Source organism: Cavia porcellus, unplaced genomic scaffold (assembly GCF_034190915.1).
Source record: "Cavia porcellus strain 051 isolate PalLab524CR breed Dunkin Hartley unplaced genomic scaffold, mCavPor4.1 scaffold_12, whole genome shotgun sequence".
Taxonomy (NCBI): Eukaryota; Metazoa; Chordata; class Mammalia; order Rodentia; family Caviidae; genus Cavia; species Cavia porcellus.
Genome location: NW_026947495.1, coordinates 65,756,712 through 65,778,745, shown reverse-complemented (window position 1 = coordinate 65,778,745; position 22,034 = coordinate 65,756,712). Strand labels below are relative to the sequence as shown.

The window sequence follows — 22,034 nt, the reverse complement described above, 5'->3', positions numbered from 1 at the left end:
GTTGATTGTGAGCCTTTCTTCTTTAGAACCACCTTATTTCGTTACGGAACTGGAACCTTTGGAGGCAGCAGTTGGAGATACGGTGTCTTTGCAATGCCAAGTTGCTGGGACTCCAGAAATTACAGTGTCTTGGTACAAAGGAGACACCAAGTTACGGTCCACTCCTGAGTACAGGACCTATTTTACAAACAATGTGGCCACGCTTGTTTTTAATAAAGTGGACATCAACGACAGTGGAGAGTACACATGTACAGCAGAAAATAGTATAGGAACTGCTTCTTCCAAGACTGTCTTTAGAATTCAAGGTGATGATGTTATTTTAGACAATAAGAATATTTCTTTCTTCTCCCTTATTTTAGCTATTTTATCTTTAGGGGAAATTTTCCATTTCAGCCACTAATGCAACAGGTATTACTTGTGTTCCTACAGAGCGCCAGCTCCCACCTTCTTTTGCAAGACAATTAAAGGACGTTGAGCAAACTGTTGGGTTACCTGTTACGCTCACGTGCCGTCTAAATGGCTCCTCACCCATCCAAGTATGCTGGTATAGAGATGGGGTACTTTTACGAGATGATGAGAATCTACAGACATCATTTGTGGATAATGTGGCAACTCTAAAAATTTTGCAAACTGATCTGAGTCACTCTGGGCAGTACTCCTGCTCAGCCTCCAACCCCCTCGGGACAGCATCTTCTAGCGCTAGACTGACAGCCAGAGGTTCGTTCCCATGTCAATCTTGCTCTTTGAAAACCATGGCTTATTTCATTGTCCGGGTAGAAAAGGCCAACAGAAAAAAACAAAACTATATACATTGCCTTTTCTTCTCATATTCTAGAACCTAAGAAATCTCCCTTCTTTGACATCAAGCCTGTATCAATAGATGTGATTGCTGGAGAAAGTGCCGATTTTGAGTGCCATGTTACTGGTGCTCAGCCAATGCGAATCACTTGGTCCAAAGACAACAAAGAGATTCGTCCTGGAGGAAACTACACAATCACTTGTGTGGGCAACACTCCCCACCTGAGAATTCTTAAAGTAGGCAAAGGAGACACTGGTCAGTACACTTGTCAAGCAACCAATGATGTCGGCAAAGACATGTGTTCAGCTCAGCTCAGTGTAAAAGGTATCATTTCATGACACTTATTAATAAGTATTCTTTATCACATCTGTGTAACTGTTTTCTTAAAGTTTCCTTAATTTTTAAATGTTTGAGGTGAACTAATTGATCGTGTTAGAATTTGTTTGTCAGTGGTAGAAGCAACACTAACCAAAGTTCTGTTTCTTCTTTATATTGTTCTTTTAGTGTATTTCTAAGTGTAATCTTAATGTAGCATATTATTGCATTAAACTTTGTTACATGTTGTTTTGACTAACCACTCCCCTTTTTCACCATATTCTGTTATACAATATTCTGATTTCTCATTATGACAGTGATCAAATATATCTATCATATATTAACTAGCATGCTTTAGCTTATACTATGCAGTGTACAGTGAATCAACTAAATCTACTATTAAAATCCTAAAAGATCATTTAGTAGAACAGAGAATTTATTTTACCACAAAAATCATTAAAAAGTATATTCTTAATAGTAAACCAGTTTAAATATGAACTGATAGGACCGCCAACTGCAAAGACAAGTGATTTTAACAAGCGCCTACCCTTTACTGACTCTTTCCTTCGGTTTACTAGAACCTCCAAAGTTTGTTAAGAAATTAGAAGCTTCAAAAGTTGCCAAGCAGGGAGAATCAATCCAACTGGAATGTAAAATAAGTGGGTCCCCAGAAATCAAAGTCTCGTGGTTCCGAAACGACAGCGAGCTTCATGAAAGCTGGAAATACAACATGTCCTTCACCGACTCCATCGCGCTGCTTACCATCAACGAGGCCAGTGAGGAGGACAGCGGTGACTACATCTGCGAAGCTCACAATGGCGTGGGCGATGCGAGCTGCAGCACAGCCCTGAAAGTTAAAGGTTAGCCCCACGACGCGTCTTCCTTCTCCTCTGCCTTGGATTCCTTCTCAGTGATGCAGTGATGTTTAACATTAAAAGGCTGGTTAAGGTTATGTGCTTGCAACTCTTGAGCTAGTTTTTAGGAATTGTCACCTCTTGCATCAGGCTGTGTTGTCCTTTGGCCACACTGGTCATTCTTCATGATCCTTCAGCCATAGCAAATATTCCTAGATTCGAGACAGTGGAAATGTAGACCCTAGGATTTCTGCTTCCTTCTGGTAAGCGCATGTTCTCATCACATCTCTCTTTTCTTCTGGTAGCACCTCCTGTTTTCACGCAGAAGCCTCCTCCGATAGGATCCCTTCAGGGTTCTGATGTGATCCTCCAGTGTGAAATTTCGGGAACTCCCCCATTTGAAGTGGTGTGGGTGAAAGATCGAAAGCAAGTTCGGAGCAGCAAGAAATTTAAAATTACTTCCAAAAATTTTGATACAAGTCTTCATATCCTTAATCTTGAGGCCTCTGACCTTGGGGAATATCACTGCAAAGCTACTAACGAGGTGGGGAGTGACACCTGTGTTTGCACTGTCAAGTTCAAAGGTTTGTATATTTGGACACAAAAACACATTCCTCTTCTTTTAATCTCTTCTTGCTTGACTAATTCATAATTTACATGGCTGAGAGTCTGCGTTTTCCCTTCTAATCATGAATTTCTTTCGCTAGAACCTCCGCGATTCGTGAAAAAGCTAAGTGACACATCAACCCTTATCGGAGATGCTGTTGAGTTACGGGCTGTCGTGGAAGGCTTCCAGCCAATTTCTGTTGTTTGGCTGAAAGATAAAGGCGAAGTCATCAGAGAGACTGAAAACATTCGGATTTCATTCATTGATAATGTTGCATCTCTCCAGCTGGCGAGCCCAGAAGCATCTAATTCTGGAAAATATGTATGCCAAATCCAAAATGACGCCGGAAAGAGAGAATGTTCTGCGGTCCTAACTGTATTAGGTCAGTTGCAAAGCACAACCCGTGGGGGGGAAAATTAAGTGAATTGACCTCTGATTATTTTCTGCAAATATTCTTCTTATCCGATAATACATGGGCAGTGGTTTCTAGGAAAGCTGACTTTGGTTTTGATGCAATATGCTTCTTCTTTTAGAACCAGCCAGAATTGTAGAGAAGCCAGAGCCCATGACCGTCACCACTGGAAATCCTTTTGCATTAGAGTGTGTAGTGGCTGGAACACCGGAACTCTCAGTCAAGTGGTTTAAAGACGGAAGAGAACTATCTGCGGACAGCAAACACCACATTACATTTGTTAAAAATGTGGCTTCCCTTAAGATCCCCAGTGTAGAAATGAGTGACAAGGGCTTGTATAGCTTTGAAGTGAAAAACAGTGTTGGCAAGAGCAACTGCACTGTGTCCGTTCATGTTTCGGGTAAGCGAAATGAGAGTTTTATAAATGTGCCATCTTTTCCTGGGAGGAAAACAGACCATCAGGCTTAACTTTAAATGGAAAACTGCGCTTTCCCCACGCAGATCGCGTTGTGCCTCCTTCCTTCATTCGCAAGTTGAAGGACGTCAGTGCTGCTGTGGGCACCAAGGCGGTTTTGGAGTGCAGAGTCGCTGGCTCGGCCCCGATTTCAGTCAGCTGGTTTCAGAATGGAAATGAGATTGTTAGTGGGCCCAAATGTCAGTCCAGCTTTTCAGAAAATGTCTGCACTTTGAACCTGAGCTTGCTGGAGCCCTCTGACACGGGGACCTACACCTGCATGGCTGCCAATGTCGCTGGCTCAGACGAGTGCTCTGCAGTTCTGACTGTCCAAGGTCAGTGGCCAGGTCGGGGTGCTGCATCTCCACCTCCTCTTCTTCCACCTGACTTAGTGCTTTACTGCCTGGGATTCTTTTATTCTGTCTCCATTCTTAATCTCAGTCCCTTTCCTTAAGTAGCAACCACACTTCTCACTTGGATTCTGTTCTCTTCCCTTCCCCCTGGGATATCTAGAACCTCCATCTTTTGAACAAATCCCTGATTCTGTGGAAGTTTTGCCTGGAACGAGCCTCACATTCGCCAGCGTCTTTAAAGGCACCCCTCCCTTCAAGGTCAAGTGGTTTAAAGGCAGCAGGGAGCTGGTGTCAGGGGAGTCATGCACCATCTCCCTGGAAGACTTCGTCACAGAGCTGGAGCTGTTAGAGGTGGAGCCGCTGCAGAGCGGGGACTATTCCTGCTTGGTGACCAACGATGCGGGCAGTGCTTCCTGCACTGCACATCTTTTTGTGAAAGGTTTGCCCTTCTCTCCAACTCCTGTATCCTTTTGAAATTCTTCTCAGTGTTTGCATGTTCGCGCAAAACTGTGACTTTACCCTCCTGTTTTCCCCTATAGAACCAGCCACGTTTGTGAAGAGATTGGCTGATTTCAGTGTTGAGACTGGAAGCCCCATTGTTCTGGAGGCTACGTTCACTGGCACCCCGCCCATCTCTGTGAGCTGGATGAAGAACGAATACGCCCTTGAGCAGTCTCCGAGCTGCAGTATTACCATGACAGAAAAATCTACCATACTGGAAATTCTTGAGAGCACAGTAGAGGATTATGCACAATACAGTTGCTTGATAGAAAATGAGGCTGGACAAGATATCTGTGATGCTCTGGTGTCTGTCTTAGGTGTGGTATCTCATTTTACCATTTTCCTCCTTTTTGTTTGACAACATCCTCTTTTGGTTAGTAAGACGGAGTGATTGATTACCATTCTTTGTGTCTTAGAACCACCTTATTTCATTGAACCTCTGGAACACGTGGAAGCAGCCATTGGTGAACCTGTAACCTTACAGTGTAAAGTGGACGGAACTCCAGAAATTAGAATCTCTTGGTACAAAGAGCACACAAAGCTACGATCGGCTCCTGCATATAAAATTCAATTCAAAAATAATGTTGCCTCCTTAGTCATCAACAAAGTGGACCACAGTGATGTGGGAGAGTACACATGCAAGGCCGAAAACAGTGTGGGCGCGGTCGCCACGTCCTCTGTGCTTGTTATCAAAGGTGATGATGCTTTTATTTCTCAAGTCTTGCTGTGTGTTGACAGATTCATTTCTTACCATCAAGTATGTTGCAGAAGCTTTCTCTCTCATAAATAAGGGTTACCTGTAACTTCCTTACAGAGCGCAAACTTCCGCCTTCTTTTGCAAGAAAGCTGAAAGATGTTCAGGAGACTCTTGGCTTCCCTGTTGCATTTGAATGTCGCATCAATGGTTCAGAACCTCTTCAAGTGTCTTGGTACAAGGATGGTGTCCTTTTGAAAGATGACTCCAATTTGCAAACATCTTTTGTTCATAATGTAGCAACTCTTCAGATCTTGCAAACTGACCAGAGTCATGTTGGTCAGTACAATTGTTCTGCATCTAATCCTCTTGGGACAGCCTCATCCAGTGCCAAGCTCATTCTCTCAGGTGAGTAACTCATCACACGCACCTCTTCACTGCCAAGCAACTTCTCTGCCCTGGGTCACCAGGGGGTGGGGGCCATGTGGGTTCTTCTCCTTGCCTGGAGCATGGTAACTGAAAGCACCATGTTGGTCTGCCTTCTTTCCAGAACATGAAGTGCCTCCTTTCTTTGATCTCAAACCTGTATCAGTTGATCTTGCTCTTGGAGAAAGTGGTTCTTTTAAATGTCATGTCACTGGAACTGCACCAATCAAAATCACCTGGGCCAAAGATAACCGAGAGATTCGCCCCGGTGGCAACTACAAGATGACTCTGATTGAAAATACTGCCACTCTGACTGTGCTCAAAGTAGCCAAAGGCGATGCTGGGCAGTATACCTGCTATGCCAGCAATGTTGCTGGAAAAGACTCTTGTTCTGCTCAGCTGGGTGTACAAGGTACTTGTTAGAGAGAAGAACCAAGATCTCTTACGTTCTCAGTGTCTTAAAGTCTAAGGGCATGGGTTTGCTTGGAAACTGTTTAGTATAATTAGTAATAGGAATTGGGGAGTGTAGCTCACTGGTAGAGCTACTGACTGTCATGTGATCTTTAGCATAGACCCCCCCACACCTGAAAAAAGAAGAAAGTATTAGATGGATCAAGGCCTTTCCAAATAAGGACAAATTTTTCTTTATTTTAAAAATATAAAGCTGGGAAATCTCTTTTGAAAGTGTACAAGTAGAGACTAGGACAAAAATGACAAAACTTTCACATAATTGTAAGAAAATCCCAGTTTAAAAGAAGTTACTATAGGACAAAAAATGTTCAATGACCAATTTTCCAAACTACTTAAAAAAACAATGGATTTTTTCCTTGTAGGATATCTTAAAAGCCCAACCTATGAATTGTTCAAGAAGAATCTAAACTAGTTGTAAGGTCAATTTCTTTTTGTCCACTAGCCCTGCTTTCTTAATAGTAGAAGTCTGGAGGCTGGGAAGTAAGGCCATCATTAAGGAAGACAGTCTGCTATGATCAGAGGTTAAATACTTTATTCAATGCACTGCTGATCTAACCCATTAGAGCGTCCTTAAGAGGTGGTGGGCATAGTTTACAAGTGCTTTAAAATTTAAATGTAATTTGATTTAGGAACCTATTTTCTGTAACATATAATCATTTTTACCTCTGCAAGCCTGAACATTTTACCATTTTTTCCTTCCACTTCTACAGGAAAACATGAAGGTTGTAGCAGTATATTTAGACCTTTTAGAGATAATGATGCATTAAAAATATGAAATACCTGACCCACTTTGATGGGGCTCTTCATAGTAATAGCTGATATCCTTATAGCTGTCAGAAATGGCCCCCCACTGGTTCTCATGAACACCAGTACTCAAACTCTGTTTCCCTGTGAACCTCAGAGGGCTTCTGTGTTGCTGCCTCTGGTCATGGCATTAGAAAAAAGAGATACTTTCACTGAGAAGACGATTGAGCAGTAGATAGTGCACTGTCCTTCTCTTTCCTTTAGCCATAATACTTGACGTGGGTCCTTACAAAAATAATTTTATTTGGGGGATTTTCTATGTGGATTCTACTTTGCAGTTCTTCCTTGAACTCCACCAAATGCATTTGTTTTCTGGAGCTAAAAACTTAGGTAACAGAGATCCCCTTCTCAGTTGTACGTGCCTTTTCTTTCCCTTACCCTGGGTTTTTCTTCTTGATTCCACAGAACCACCCAGGTTCATTAGGAAGCTGGAACCTGCACGCATTGTGAAGCAGGGTGAATCCACAAGATACGAGTGCAAAATAGGAGGATCCCCAGAAATCAAGGTTTTGTGGTACAAAGACGAGACTGAAATTCAAGAGAGCAGTAAGTTCCGAATGTCATTCGTGGACTCAGTGGCAGTGCTGGAAATGCACGGTCTCGGTGTGGAAGACAGTGGTGACTACACGTGTGAGGCCCGCAACGCAGCAGGCAGTGCGAGCAGCAGCACTTCCTTAAAAGTTAAAGGTGAGACCGTGCTCTGCCTTCCCACCTCCTCTCCTGTCATCCTCTCCCGAACTCTGCACTGATGCTTTAAAATTGTCCAGGGATATGATAAAAAAAAAAAAAAAAATGCAAGTGGGGTTTTTTCATTCTGTTAGAAACAAAAATATAGTCTTACCTTTAACTATAAACTTCTAGGATCTATCCTGATTTTCGTTTTCTACCACCTTAGAACCACCCGTTTTCCGCAAAACGCCTTCCCCCATTGAAACACTTAAAGGAGCTGACGTTCACCTAGAATGTGAACTGCAGGGCACGCCCCCGTTCCAAGTTTCCTGGCATAAAGACAAGAGAGAACTTAGGAGCAGCAAGAAGTACAAGATAATGTCTGAGAACTACGTGAGCAGCATCCACATCCTGAATGTCGATGCTGCTGACATTGGGGAATATCAGTGCAAAGCCACAAACGACGTGGGGAGTGACACCTGTACCGGTTCCATCACTCTGAAAGGTGAGACTGTCTTCTCTTCTGCTTGCTGTTTTTCTTCCAAGTTTAGTACTGTATCGCGCCTCTCAGCTATTGCTTCATCTTTGTATCACTAGCAGTCAGCTCTAGATTCCACTTTCTTTTTCTAAATCCCACCAAATGTACTTTTATCCAGGGGTTTCCATTAGATGTAGAAAGATTATAAGATGGGCTGGAGATTTAGTTCAGTAACATAAGAGCCTACCTACCAAGCATGAGGTCATGAGTTTGATCCTCGATACAGAAATAAAGAAAGAAAGAAAGAGAGAAAGAGAGAGAGAGAAAGAGAAAACTAGTAAGATAAGATACTCTGTTTTTTTGTTTTGTTTATTAAATACAAATTCTTGCTGCCTGATCCTGTCCTCTGATAAGGCCTCTTCTTAAGAAAGGAAAATAACATATCACTAGCTTGACTCTGAACTTCCATAATTAAAAGAACACACTGCTACATTTTAAAGCCCTGGCTTGCTTCTTTCCCACCAGCACCACCGAGATTTGTGAAGAAGCTCAGTGACATTTCTGCCATCACTGGTGAAGGAGCACAGATGCAAGCCACTGTTGAAGGCGCTGAACCAATCTCAGTGGTGTGGTTCAAAGACAAGGGAGAAGTTGTGCGGGAAAGTGACAACGTATGGATTTCCTACTCAGAAAACATTGCAACCCTGCAGTTTTCAAGAACAGAGCCAGCCAATTCTGGCAAATACACCTGTCAGATCAAAAATGATGCTGGAATGCAGGAGTGCTTTGCCACGTTGTCCGTTCTCGGTGAGTACAAATAGGATGTCATCAGGAGGACAAGACATGTGTTTTACCAGGATGTATTTCTTTTAGCTGTTTTTTTTTCCTACTTTGATTTTAAAATATGGTGCAACTTCCGTTTCATTTCAGAGCCTGCAGCAATTGTGGAAAAACCAGAACCTATAAAGGTTACTACAGGAGACACCTGTACCTTGGAGTGTACAGTCTCTGGCACACCTGAGCTCACTACTAAGTGGTTCAAAGATGGAAAAGAGATGACAAGTGACAGCAAATACAAAATAAGCTTCTTCAACAAAGTCTCTGGCCTTAAAATCATCAATGTGGCACCTGGTGACAGCGGGGTCTATACTTTTGAGGTGCAAAACACTGTTGGCAAAGACAGCTGCACAGCCACAGTTCAGGTTTCAGGTTAGTTGACTGGGCTTCTTTCTCGTTCATCATTATAATAATGTAGTTCCTGAGGCTTATGGATGCATATGGGAAGCCCCATCTTCTACAATGTAATGCAAGTCTGACATCTTTTAATTCATTAAAATCAGAGCTAACATAACTATAGAGTTAAAAGGAAGCCTTGTTCAAAAGTTGTATCCTTTATTTGGGGAGAGGGAGACCCAGAATAGTGGTAGGAGTAAATCTAATCCTGATTAAGGATAATGGGGTTTTCTACTAGCACTTGTGCTGGAATAAGTCACCATGTTTTGAATCACAACAACAGAAATCTCTATCAAGTCAATCTAATGCCCTGTTCACTGATTCTCCAAGCTTTCTGTCATGTGAACCCATAGAGAACATTTGATATTCATACAAGACAGCCAAACAAATCTAGGGATAGTCTATCATAAAGACAATTCTCTCTTCAAGGCATTTTATAACTGGTGATCTTGTTTATTTGCTTTGCTTTTAAATCATCAGACCGGATTGTTCCACCTTCCTTCACGAGAAAATTGAAAGAGGCAAATGGTCTATCAGGTTCCTCTGTTGTCATGGAGTGCAAAGTCTATGGGTCACCACCAATCTCTGTCTCCTGGTTCCACGAAGGGAATGAGATCAGCAGTGGGAGGAAATACCAGACCACCCTGACCGACAACACTTGTGCTTTAACTGTGAACATGCTAGAAGACTCTGATGCTGGAGACTACACATGCATAGCTACGAATGTAGCTGGTTCTGATGAATGCAGTGCTCCTTTGACTATCAGAGGTTCGTTTAAAATACAGTAAAATAGAGCCACATTTCATCCATTACTGATCATCATGGTTGACAAATTTTTAACCTTTGGATATGTGCTTTTGTGTTTAGAGCCACCATCTTTTGTGCAGAAGCCCGATCCCATGGATGTCTTAACTGGGACCAATGTAACTTTCACCAGCATCGTAAAGGGAACACCACCATTCAGTGTTAGCTGGTTCAAGGGTAGCAGCGAGCTGGTACCTGGGGCCAGGTGCAATGTGACTTTGCAGGATACAGTGGCTGAATTAGAGCTGTTTGATGTGGATACATCCCAAAGTGGAGAATACACTTGCATAGTTAGTAATGAAGCTGGTAGGGCTTCTTGTACAACACACCTCTTCGTAAAAGGTTTGTTTGCTTCTCCATATTTGTAAAATTACATGCATGTAGTTAACTAGATGTGTTTCTGTGTGTGTGGTTGTGTTCATGTTTTCCATTTGTTTACTCTAGCACCAGCCAAATTTGTGAAGAGGCTCAATGATTACAGCATAGAGAAAGGAAAACCTCTCATCCTAGAGGGGTTATTTACTGGAACTCCTCCCATTTCGGTTACATGGAAGAAAAATGGCATCAATGTAACTCCTTCTCAGAGGTGTAACATAACCACAACTGAAAAGTCAGCAATCCTGGAAATTTCAAGTAGCACCGTAGAGGATTCAGGACAATACAATTGCTACATTGAAAATGCTTCTGGAAAAGATTCCTGCTCAGCACAAATTTTGATATTAGGTTTGTCATGATTCCACATTCACATCTTTGTATGCAAGCAGTGCTCTGATGTGCCCACTTCATGGCTTTTTGTTTCTCTTGGCTGCAGAACCACCATATTTTGTCAAACAGTTGGAACCTGTTAAGGTGACGGTTGGAGATTCTGCCTCTTTGCAATGCCAAATTGCTGGAACCCCTGAGATTGGGGTATCCTGGTATAAAGGAGATACAAAGCTGAGACCCACTGCTACCTGCAAAATGCACTTTAGGAACAATGTTGCTACCCTGGTTTTCACTCAGGTTGACACTCATGACAGCGGTGAATACATCTGCAGGGCAGAAAACAGCGTGGGAGAAGTGTCTTCATCCACTTTCCTTACTGTGCAAGGTGACAACAATGTCTGATGAATGTGTGTTTATTTTGAGCAAGACATATCTGGGGATAAGAGGGCAACTTTCCAAATTATACATTTTCTGCTTCATTTCATCTACAATTAGTAGATGTCCTTTACTGAAAGCAATGACTAAATCATCAGTTGCAAAGATCATGCAGTCATTTGCCTCTCTATAATTAATTTCTCTTTAAGAAAAATAATTGACCCTATATGTTACAATTCCACCCAATAAGTGCCCCATTGAATTTCTAGAAGGAAACCTTAAAAGTAGAATGATCTGTTCATGCCCCAAGACATGCCTTAAGCTAGTTAATATCTCTATTGGCTTACAGCTTTTTTTCTTTTTGTAGCTCCTATTGAACAAACTTCTGCTCTAAAAGTCTACAAACTTTCCTCTTTTTCAAGTTAATTCAAGACCTGCTTCCTGATAGTTTTATAGAAACCCTACATATATTTGTGAGAATATTTTATAAATTAAAAATATGTAGTGTTATTCATTACTTTAATCTTGTTCTTACAGAGCAAAAGCTTCCACCATCATTTTCTCGACAACTGAGAGATGTGCAAGAAACTGTTGGATTGCCAGTTGTTTTTGATTGTACCATACATGGATCGGAACCTGTCTCAGTGTCTTGGTATAAAGATGGCAAGCCGCTAAAAGATAGCGCAAATGTACAAACATCGTTTTTAGATAACGTCGCCACTCTTAATATTTTCAAGACAGACAGGAGCCTTGCAGGCCAGTATTCCTGCACAGCTACAAATCCCATTGGCTCAGCTTCTTCTAGTGCCAAACTCATCCTCACAGGTTTGTGGATTCCTAGACATCTGGATTTGTAATGGAAATTTTTGTTAAAATGAAAAAATACGGAGCATCCTGGGCCAAGAGCCTAAAACCTTGTCTTTGTGCTGTTCTTAGAGGGGAAGAACCCACCTTTCTTTGATATACCCCTGGCCCCGGTGGATGCCGTGGTGGGGGAGACTGCTGACTTTGAATGCCACGTCACTGGAACACAACCCATAAAAGTCAGCTGGGCCAAAGACAACAGAGAGATCCGAAGCGGCGGGAACTACCAGATTAGTTATCTGGAAAATAGCGCTCACCTGACAATCCTCAAAGTAGACAAAGGCGACTCTGGGCAGTACACCTGCTATGCTGTGAATGAAGTGGGGAAAGACTCCTGTACAGCTCAGCTTAATATAAAAGGTATCGTTGGTTTTGTCTGCAGTCCAACAAAAGGTAGTCACTTTAGAGCACAGCTAAGTAAGAGTGTATTTTCATTTTAATGAATAAAATAGAAGGCATCATCTTTTAACAAATGACATGAAAATGCGTAAGGGAAATACATTTCTACTAAGAAAAAGTGATTTTTTAAAAATGTGTTTACTCAAACTTTGTATGTCTTATCTAACCCTCAAAGCATCCCCTCATTTTTACAAATCTTTGGTTCTGTAAATGACGCCAAATTTTTCTCATCATCCATTGCATGAATCAAAGAGCCGTTTAGAGAAAGCTCACTGAAAGAAGCAGAAATATTTAGAAACCCCCAAAGCCTCAGATTAATAATCTGCTTCTGGATTCTATTTTACTTATTTTTTAAAATTTCTTACAGAACGGCTAACCCCACCAAGTTTCACTAAAAAACTCTCAGAGACGGTTGAAGAAACAGAAGGGAATTCATTCAAACTAGAGGGGCGTGTGGCTGGTTCCCAGCCTATAACTGTTGCTTGGTACAAAAATAACATAGAGCTGCATCCGACTGCTAACTGTGAGTTGACTTTCAAGAACAACTCACTGCTGCTGCAAGTCAAGAAAGCGAGCATGGTGGACGCCGGCTTGTACACATGCAAGGTGTCCAACGACGCGGGTTCGGCTCTGTGCACCTCTTCCATTGTCATCAAAGGTAATTATCTTCATGGCTCCTGAGTGTCCTGTTTGTTTTCACTGCTGTTACATATCCATGTGCATTTCTTCTGACGTCTTCACCAAGGACATTATAATGGGCATTATTTGGGGTTCCATCATTCTGTTATGTTTACCAAAATCATACGATATACGATTTTAATTATGTGGCTCCCCAGAGTATGTGTCACTTGATAAGCAGACTGATCATCTTAAATCTCTCAATCATATCCTTAAAATTCCCCAGGTAGTGAAAAGTCGTGACCTGCTTTGAAACATGTCCATGATTGACAGATATTTCTATGAATTTTTAAAAACTGATCATCACAGAATGAGTGGCACTTTGATTACTATGGGTTATTTTATTTTACTATGGGTTATATTTCCTTTTTAAAAAGTTTATTGCTAAAAGATTTTCATTTAACATATATGACATAAAGCTTCTGACCGCTAAATGACTATTAATCCCAGTCCTAAGAGTAAAATTTTCTCTGAAAGAAACAAAAGACAGGTGGAAAAATATGTAGATATACTGTAGAAATGCATTTAAATACAAGTCATCATTTAAGGCAAAGAAATAGGCCATGTTGTTTAAACTGATCTTCAATAATTCTCTGGCCATAAAGGCTTAATCCAATTAATTACAATACAAATTCATCAAAACCACTTTCCAAACTAATTTCTTAGAGCAACTTGGGATTAGTTGCCAACTATGATGATCTGGTTGGCCAGCTCAGAATGCATAGGTAAGGAGCTCATATTATTATTCAGTTACCATCACTAGTAGGTTAATACTACTGAATGGTCTTAAAATTCAAATTTTATCACTCATTTGATGAAACTGAAATACATTTAGTTTCAGTATGCTTACTAAACTAAAATGAAAAATGAGTTCTTAGAAGTGGTTTATATTCGTGATGGGCTTGCCATTGGGTAGATAAATGCTTCTTATAGAATCTTGAGGCTCTTCTTACCGTTTTTTAAAGATTAGATATCAGAAGTTGTGATCTTCGTGATCATAAACATCGGCCTTATTTTTCTTATGTATAAGTCTTTAAATCATTGAATGAAACCATCGCATAGCACTGAGGTGCACACAGACTTCTTATGTTATTCATGCTTTTATCCTTGGCTTTCAGCCACAGCTGAGCTTCAGCTCTTAATTCCTTTGGACCTGAATTAAGATTTTAAATGCAACTGTAGTTGTATTTAGTAGCTAAAAAATGAACATCGGAGAAAAATCACATATTAAATTTTGAGCTCACAAATTGCTCAGATGCTGGCTTTTGTTCCCAGAGGGTGGCACCCATTGCTGCTCCAGGCCAGCAGCAGACGTCCGCTGAGGCCCCTACTTTTTAGGGCTCAGCACTTTGCAGGTACAGGTTTGAGAGAAGTGACAGGGTCAAGTGGCACAGTGGGTGACACAGGAGTCAACAGCGCACGCCTAAGCACCTAGCACAGTGCCTAATCGGGGCTCACCTGCCGGGCTGGTTGGTGGGCACACAGCGTCTGTTTCTAACCCTTTATCTTGTTTAAAAATCCAACAAATGTTAGCTGTTGCCCCCGATAGGAACAAACCATCGTGCTCACTTGTGCAAGCATCCAGGGTTACCTATTGGAGGGAAACTGCCACACTTTGTCCGTTTCTTTTGCAGAATTTAGTATGCTTTTGTTCCTCTCTGTTCCTCATGTTCCTCATGAAAATACCTGTTCAATTCCAGAACCCAAGCAGCCTCCTGTGTTTGATCAGCACCTCACCCCCGTGACCGCGACCGAAGGAGAATTCGTGCAGCTCAGCTGCCATGTGCGCGGATCGGAGCCCATTCGGATCCAGTGGTTGAAGGCTGGCAGAGAAATTAAGCCTTCAGACAGATGCAGCTTCAGCTTTGCTAGCGGGACAGCTGTGCTGGAACTCAAGGACGCGGTGAAAGCGGATTCAGGGGATTATGTGTGTAAAGCTTCAAATGTGGCTGGAAGTGACACTTCCAAATCAAAAGTGACCATCAAAGGTACAGGCACCCCTAAAGGAGGGAGAGGGAGACTGAGCCAGGCTGTTAATACTTGTTTGCTTATTACAATTTAAACAAGAGAACTAGACTTCTAACAATGCCACTTATTGGTCATTTGTAAATTGTAGCCTGCTTATTATAATAGAGAATAATTAAGTAATTTAATGGAAATAATTTCAACTCAAATTGCTTAAAATCCCTTGTTTACCCTATTTCTTGAACCTCTTTTCTGCCTGTACAAGAGACTATAATTAGCTTCTAAAAATAATATTATACTAATGTGATAGACAGTAGCTTGGTATCACAACCTTGGAAGAAATACAGCTAAATCTAGAAATATAATATTTGATTATAATGTGATTTTACTTCAATCTGCAATAGCTGTCACTGGAATGAATGTATGAAACTGTTGTTTATCTTCTATACCCATTCTCATATACGTATGGCTTTGCACACATGTTTATGACATGCCAAGATCCTAAAACTTATTTTATATGAGGGAATATTTACTATAACTAAGGTAGTCGCAATAACAAAGCGTGTAAATGGTGTTTTTCAGATAAACCTGCTGCAGCGCCAGCAGCTAAGAAGGCGGCAGTGGATGGAAAGCTCTTCTTTGTATCAGAACCTCAGAGTATCAGAGTTGTAGAAAGTAAGTGCTTCTCGGAAACACTCTCTTCACCCACCTTGTACCTTTTACTGCTGATTCCGTTTCAGAAGAACCAGTTCTGGAAGATTAAATTTGTTTCCACTATTCCTTAGAAACCACTGCGACATTCATTGCCAGAGTTGGAGGTGATCCGATCCCAAATGTTAAGTGGACAAAAGGGAAATGGAGACAGTTGAACCAAGGAGGTCGCATCCTTATTCACCAAAAAGGCGATGAAGCAAAACTGGAAATTAGAGACACCACAAAAACGGATTCCGGACTGTACCGATGTGTGGCATTTAACAAACATGGTGAAATTGAAAGTAATGTCAACTTACAGGTGGACGAAAGGAAGAAACAGGAGAAAATTGAAGGTGATCTCAGAGCAATGTTGAAAAAGTAAGTTCGATTTAAAAAACATGCATAGTAATTAAGAATTCGCAAGGAGGGGCTGGGGGTTTAGCTCAGCGGCCTAAGCGCCTGCCTTGCAAGCAGGTGGTCGTGAGTTCAATCCCCGGTACCCATAAAAATGAAAAAGACAAAAAAAAAAAAAAAAGAAGAAGAAGAAGAATTCACAAGGAGATCTCTCAGGAGGTATAGATCATCTACTCCAAAATTCAGTTGTTAAAGAATATAGCCATATAGACCTTTTAATAGAAACAGATAAGCAAATAACTAACATTCAGGTGGGAGTCAGTGGTTCATTAAGATCGATTTCTCATATATGACAAAAAAGCTTTAGGAATGAGATACATTTTAAAGTTTTTACACAAAAGACATATAGAAAAGTCATTGTGTATGTCTAAGTTAGAAATTTTTGCTTCTCTATATGATTCACTATGCTGTGAATGGTGTTCTAGATCAATTATTTTGAGCCCTTTTCATAATTTCAACTGATTTCAACAGTTTGTTCCAACATAATTATTGAGTGGCTCACCCCTCAGGCTCCCCACATCTTCTCATGATGTGGTATTTCCCCAACCCTAACACTTTCCATTGCTGTTATTGTGTTTCTTTATATCATAACTCTTTAGTTCCTTTTCTAAACTTTTTGATCGGATTTGTATACTTGGTAACAATAGCCTGGCTTTCGTCCATTCCATCTCCTAACCCAAATTTTATTGTTGTTTCATTGAACATGGTGAAATTAATATTTATTGAATAATGTTTATAGAAATATTTAAAAGGAAGAAAAATGGAATGACATTTGTAATATATAAATGATAGACAATTCAGGATAAAATAGAATGTAAGCAATTTGCATTTCTTTAAATTTTAAAATGGGAAAAAATTAAAATGATGATAAAAACTTTCAAAACAAAATATTAGATTAATAATGGTTAATATATTGCATATTATTATCTTCAAGGTAGTTGCCCAGATTATAAGATATAGGCACGAAAAAATGATCAAACTTTGAAAGCACAAACCATTCTTTTTGACAAGCTAGCAGAGATTAGTAATATAATTAGCTATTGTGTGTGTACATATATAATACATATATTTAATATTCATAATATATATGTATATATAATCTTTTCCTTTCTTTTTTTCTCCTTTTCCCATCCCAGTTGTTCTTTCCTCTTGAAGTTTCTTCCTCTTTGATGTTCACAATATCTATTGAACATTTTAGTTTTATTTACTTTTTCAGTTTTTTACACTAGAGAGACAATACAATGTTTACACGTGAGTCTGATTTATTTCACTTATGAGTGAAACAAGATTACCTATGAAAGCCTAAAGTTTACCCCTTTTTTATAGCTGAGTGTACTCCGTTTATAAAAATACTGCATTTGGCAGTTGGTGGGCATCTAGGTTGTTTCCAAGATTTAATTGTTACAAATTGTGCTACTATAAACAATGAGTGCACAAATATTGCTGTGGTACAGTATTTTCAATTCTTCTGTGAAAATACCCAACAAGGGAGAAGCTGGATCCAATGGGACCTCTAATCATAGTTTTTTGAGGAATTTCCCTGCTGGTTTCCACAGTGGTTATACCAGTCTACACTCCCACCAACAGTGGAGAAGAGTTCCTTTTGTCCACCCCTGCCAGCTACATTTACTTTTTATTTCATTTAGGACTCCAATGTTAAAGAAAGGAACTGGGGAAGAAGAAGAAATTGATATCATGGAACTTCTCAAAAATGTTGATCCTAAAGAATATGAAAAATATGCCCGGATGTATGGAATCACCGACTTCCGGGGTCTCCTTCAAGCATTTGAGCTACTAAAGCAAAGTCAGGCAGAAGAGACACATAGATTGGTATGATCTGTTTTTAGTTTTGTTTTTGTTTTTGAAACTGGGTCTTGCTATGCAATTCAGACTGATACGATCTTTTGTATACAGCATCATCCTACAAACTCCATATTTGCAATATCTAGCATATTCCCTTCATATTACCAGAATACTATAGTTTTACAAGATCATTTAATACAGCCTAATTAGCATCAAGAAGAGAAATTGAGGGGCTGGGGATTTAGCTCAGTGGTGTAAATGCCTGCCTGGCAAGCGCAAGGTCATGAGTTCAATTCCCAGTACCAAAAAAATTTAAAAAGAAGAGTTAAGAAGAGAATTTGATATAGACACTTATCTCAAATAAAAATTGTATCCCATACTTAATATTTTTTCTTCCTTTTTAGGAAATTGAGGAGATAGAGAAGTCAGAGAAGGATGAAAAGGAATTTGAGGAACTTGTAGCATTTATTCAGCAGAGGCTGACACAGACAGAGGTAAACTGTGCTGTCATAGAGTGCACCGATTATTACTGGGAATTAACTGTATGGGAAGGAGTACTAATGCGTTTTAATTCCTTATTCCTCTAGCCTGTCACTCTGATCAAGGATATTGAAAACCAGACAGTTCTGAAAGATAACGATGCTGTCTTTGAAATTGACATTAAGATTAATTATCCAGAAATCAAGCTCTCATGGTACAAAGGGACTGAAAAACTGGAGCCCAGTGATAAATTTGAAATAAGCATTGACGGTGATCGACATACACTAAGAATCAGAAATTGTCAACTTAAAGATCAGGGCAATTACAGACTGGTCTGTGGTCCCCATATCGCCAGTGCCAAGCTAACTGTCATTGGTGAGTGTGCAAAGAGTTATAAAAATCTGGTGGGATTAAATACCATTGAGTACGACTGTATGTGATATTAAACACAATGTGTATTGTATCCCACACAGAGCCTGCTTGGGAACGACATCTTCAGGATGTTACTTTGAAAGAAGGCCAGACATGCACCATGACATGCCAGTTTTCTGTGCCAAATGTAAAATCTGAATGGTTCAGAAATGGCAGGATCCTTAAACCCCAAGGTAGAGTGAAAACAGAGGTGGAGCACAAAGTCCATAAACTGACCATTGCAGATGTTCGGGCAGAGGACCAGGGTCAGTACACCTGCAAACATGAAGACCTTGAAACGTCAGCAGAGCTCAGAATCGAAGGTGGGTAAGACGATGGCTGGAGCCACTGCACACAGCATAGGGTGACAGACACGTGCAGGACCCCACAGCACTGGCATCAGACAGAACCCAAGGGCCCAATGGTTCTCATTTTCCAGTACACAAAGTTACAACAGTAACTCCCATCTCAAACTTCATACAACCAATATATCCAAACCTGTGCCTGTTCTTTTGCATATTTCTTTTACTACAGAAGCAAATTTTCATACAGAATAGGGCATGACTTTCTAATCGCTTTGCGATACTGAATGAAATGCATGCCTTTTAATGATCGTTTATGCTTGAGTCTAAATTCCATTGTTCTCATCTCTGTGATTCTGACTCCTAGAAAGACAAAGCTGTCATGGCTGTAAGTCTAGAGGATGTTGATGAGAAACTGATACTTTGTTTATAGGACTGACTGAGTTTATCTGTGTGAAATTTTACAAACATCTGAAGCAACTGTTTCTCAAAACTACTGATGCCATTTGAGGACCATTTTCCAACTTTCTAAAGTGCCAACCTTAAGTGAAACCTCAGAATATAAAATCAAAATACTCATTTCCAAATTGTTTGATTGTGGGCATTTCTAAAAACACTCTCAAGTTGTACTTAGAAAAGATTTTATCATTAAAAATAGCATCAATGTCCAGTTGAAACATAAATATGTTGAAATATAAATATGTGACATCTTGTTGACATAAACATTTCAAGTTCAACTATTCTGATTTACTTTACCAAAAATATCAAAGCTCAGTTGTATTTTAAATTTCAGAAATGTTACAATTGTTTTCAGATTGAAGAGTCTAGTTGAAAATTTGAGTAATCAAATATTTAAATATAATTCTTCAGTGGAAAAAACTCACCTGAGAACTATAATTTGTAAGTTGCTCATGATAAAGTTATGCATATAATTCCAGATTTAAAATGTTGGAAAATGTTGGCAAAACGGCTCTCCACAACAAATTGGCTGTGTCTCCTGATATGTGCTTAGAAAGCAGGTTTCCAAAGTCTAAAAAGAATCCTCTGAAACTCAGAATACAAACTTTCTATTGAATTTAATATTATTGCATAAGGAAAGTTATAGCTATGAGATAAATAATTCTAGGTCCCAAATAACAAAAAAAAAAAAAAAATTCATGGAGGCAAAAAAGAATTTCACAGGGCAATTAATAAAATTAAGTTTATAAAACTGTCATTCACTAACATTTTTGAAATTTCATTTGATTCTGGGTTTAAAAGTCAAGTATTTCCTTCTGATACATAGATTAAGAATTCTCAGGGATTTATTTACACCTTCCTACATTGATACATTAAAGAATGAGGATAGTTTTTGTCCCTGATACAAGAAGAGGATTTTTTCTTCTTTTGCATCTTATGAGCTTTTTCTACCAGCTTACAATTGTACAAAAAGGTGGAGATTTTAGATCTCTGAGGAAGAACACAGTAAGATAGATTCCCGTCTAACTCTGAACTCCCTGAACTTTGAACTCCCTTTCATTTAAACAGCTGAACCAATTCAGTTTACGAGGCGCATACAGAACATCGTGGTGAGTGAACACCAGTCTGCCACCTTCGAGTGTGAAGTGTCCTTTGACGATGCCATTGTAACGTGGTACAAAGGACCCACAGAACTTACAGAGAGCCAGAAATACAACTTCCGGAATGACGGTCGCTGCCATTATATGACCATCCACAATGTAACCCCGGATGATGAAGGTAATGTCATCAACAGTTTTCCCGGTGACTACATCACTTAGCCCACTTCTGATTTATGTTTCCAGCTTTGTATACACTTACATTCTATCTATGCAAAGTAGGAGGTTTTTTCCTTTCATTTTTTTAACAAAAAGTTGAGTATAAGCAACTACAGAGTTGCTTATATTTGTTAACTAGAGAGTTGTTATTTGCAGTGTGTCGGAAAGCTAAGGTTTGGTAATTCTCCTCTGTAGGTGTCTATTCAGTAATTGCCCGACTGGAACCAAGAGGTGAAGCCAGAAGCACTGCAGAGCTCTACTTAACAACCAAAGGTGAGGAAATACCCAATATCAGCACACACACACACCCATCTTTAAAACAAATGGCCTGCTAAGACCATCTCAAACATCAAACTTCCTTTTTCCCCCCCCCCAGAGATCAAACTCGAACTGAAGCCTCCTGGTAAGTACTATGTATTTTCTCAATCAATCCTTGCTTACTCTAAGTTCAGTGTAATTCTATAAACAACAAAAGCCAAACTAAATTGTGTAAAAATCCTTTCTCTTTAGTAAACTATTATTTGATGAATATACTATTCACTAAAATAATAAAATAAATTATAAAATAATTTCTCTCAAAATTATAAAATGTTAAACTCTGTTAATTTAGGAAATTAGAGATAATGAAGTGTTATTCAGCTTCTCTCAAGGGTCACTTCAAAGGAAGTGGCTGTAGAATGAAACACATTTTCACAGGGAATGAGCTTTCCTATGTGGCTGTGCAGAATAATTTTGTATCTCTGTGTTTGATTGTTGAAAGCACCTGACAATCAAACACATCATAGTTATTGAACAAATATCGGTGTCCTTCGTTCCTCTGTTCTTACCATTCCCGTTCTTTTCAGATATTCCTGACTCCAGAGTTCCCATCCCCACCATGCCTATCAGAGCTGTACCGCCAGAAGGTGAGACCTGGTCCCTCAGCCTCTGGGCCGCCAGGAATGAGCAGCACACAGAGTGTCAGTCAGCACACACACTCTGTGTCTTCATTTTCACTGAGCAATTAAAAATCAAAGCGAAACTACAACTGCAGTTATAAACATAAGCTGGCTTTGTTTGTGCTGACTGATGGATGGGTAATCCCTTTGAGACACTGGAGGGAATGCATCAGAGTTTTCACTATAACTATGCAAAACAGGAAACTAAAACGTGTTACTCATCACGTCATTTATTTTCTTCAGAAATCCCTGCTGCGGTTGTTCCTCCTATCCCTGTTTTGCTGCCACTGCCTGACGAAAAGAAGCCACCAGCGAAACGTGTTGAAGGTATTGTCTGTCTGTCATCTACTAAAACGTC

General features: G+C 40.0%; 1 protein-coding gene across 1 annotated transcript in view; it reads left to right on the top strand.

Moving 5' to 3' along the window:
- Positions 1–22,034, top strand: part of Ttn (titin) — a 267,085-nt gene that overhangs the window by 82,787 nt on the left and 162,264 nt on the right. Inside the window, exons 74-109 of the mRNA XM_063259376.1 lie at positions 27–305; positions 430–717; positions 836–1,123; positions 1,693–1,974; positions 2,274–2,552; positions 2,676–2,957; positions 3,109–3,387; positions 3,489–3,776; positions 3,955–4,233; positions 4,334–4,612; positions 4,712–4,990; positions 5,110–5,397; positions 5,540–5,827; positions 7,096–7,377; positions 7,586–7,864; positions 8,363–8,644; positions 8,768–9,046; positions 9,551–9,838; positions 9,938–10,216; positions 10,319–10,597; positions 10,686–10,964; positions 11,492–11,779; positions 11,891–12,178; positions 12,585–12,875; positions 14,596–14,883; positions 15,443–15,535; positions 15,646–15,931; positions 17,614–17,797; positions 18,175–18,264; positions 18,358–18,625; positions 18,724–18,984; positions 20,491–20,700; positions 20,934–21,011; positions 21,115–21,141; positions 21,584–21,643; positions 21,920–22,003. Of these exons, the coding sequence (XP_063115446.1) occupies positions 27–305; positions 430–717; positions 836–1,123; positions 1,693–1,974; positions 2,274–2,552; positions 2,676–2,957; positions 3,109–3,387; positions 3,489–3,776; positions 3,955–4,233; positions 4,334–4,612; positions 4,712–4,990; positions 5,110–5,397; positions 5,540–5,827; positions 7,096–7,377; positions 7,586–7,864; positions 8,363–8,644; positions 8,768–9,046; positions 9,551–9,838; positions 9,938–10,216; positions 10,319–10,597; positions 10,686–10,964; positions 11,492–11,779; positions 11,891–12,178; positions 12,585–12,875; positions 14,596–14,883; positions 15,443–15,535; positions 15,646–15,931; positions 17,614–17,797; positions 18,175–18,264; positions 18,358–18,625; positions 18,724–18,984; positions 20,491–20,700; positions 20,934–21,011; positions 21,115–21,141; positions 21,584–21,643; positions 21,920–22,003 (8,721 nt within the window). The remainder of the gene's footprint in view (positions 1–26; positions 306–429; positions 718–835; positions 1,124–1,692; positions 1,975–2,273; positions 2,553–2,675; positions 2,958–3,108; positions 3,388–3,488; positions 3,777–3,954; positions 4,234–4,333; positions 4,613–4,711; positions 4,991–5,109; positions 5,398–5,539; positions 5,828–7,095; positions 7,378–7,585; positions 7,865–8,362; positions 8,645–8,767; positions 9,047–9,550; positions 9,839–9,937; positions 10,217–10,318; positions 10,598–10,685; positions 10,965–11,491; positions 11,780–11,890; positions 12,179–12,584; positions 12,876–14,595; positions 14,884–15,442; positions 15,536–15,645; positions 15,932–17,613; positions 17,798–18,174; positions 18,265–18,357; positions 18,626–18,723; positions 18,985–20,490; positions 20,701–20,933; positions 21,012–21,114; positions 21,142–21,583; positions 21,644–21,919; positions 22,004–22,034) is intronic.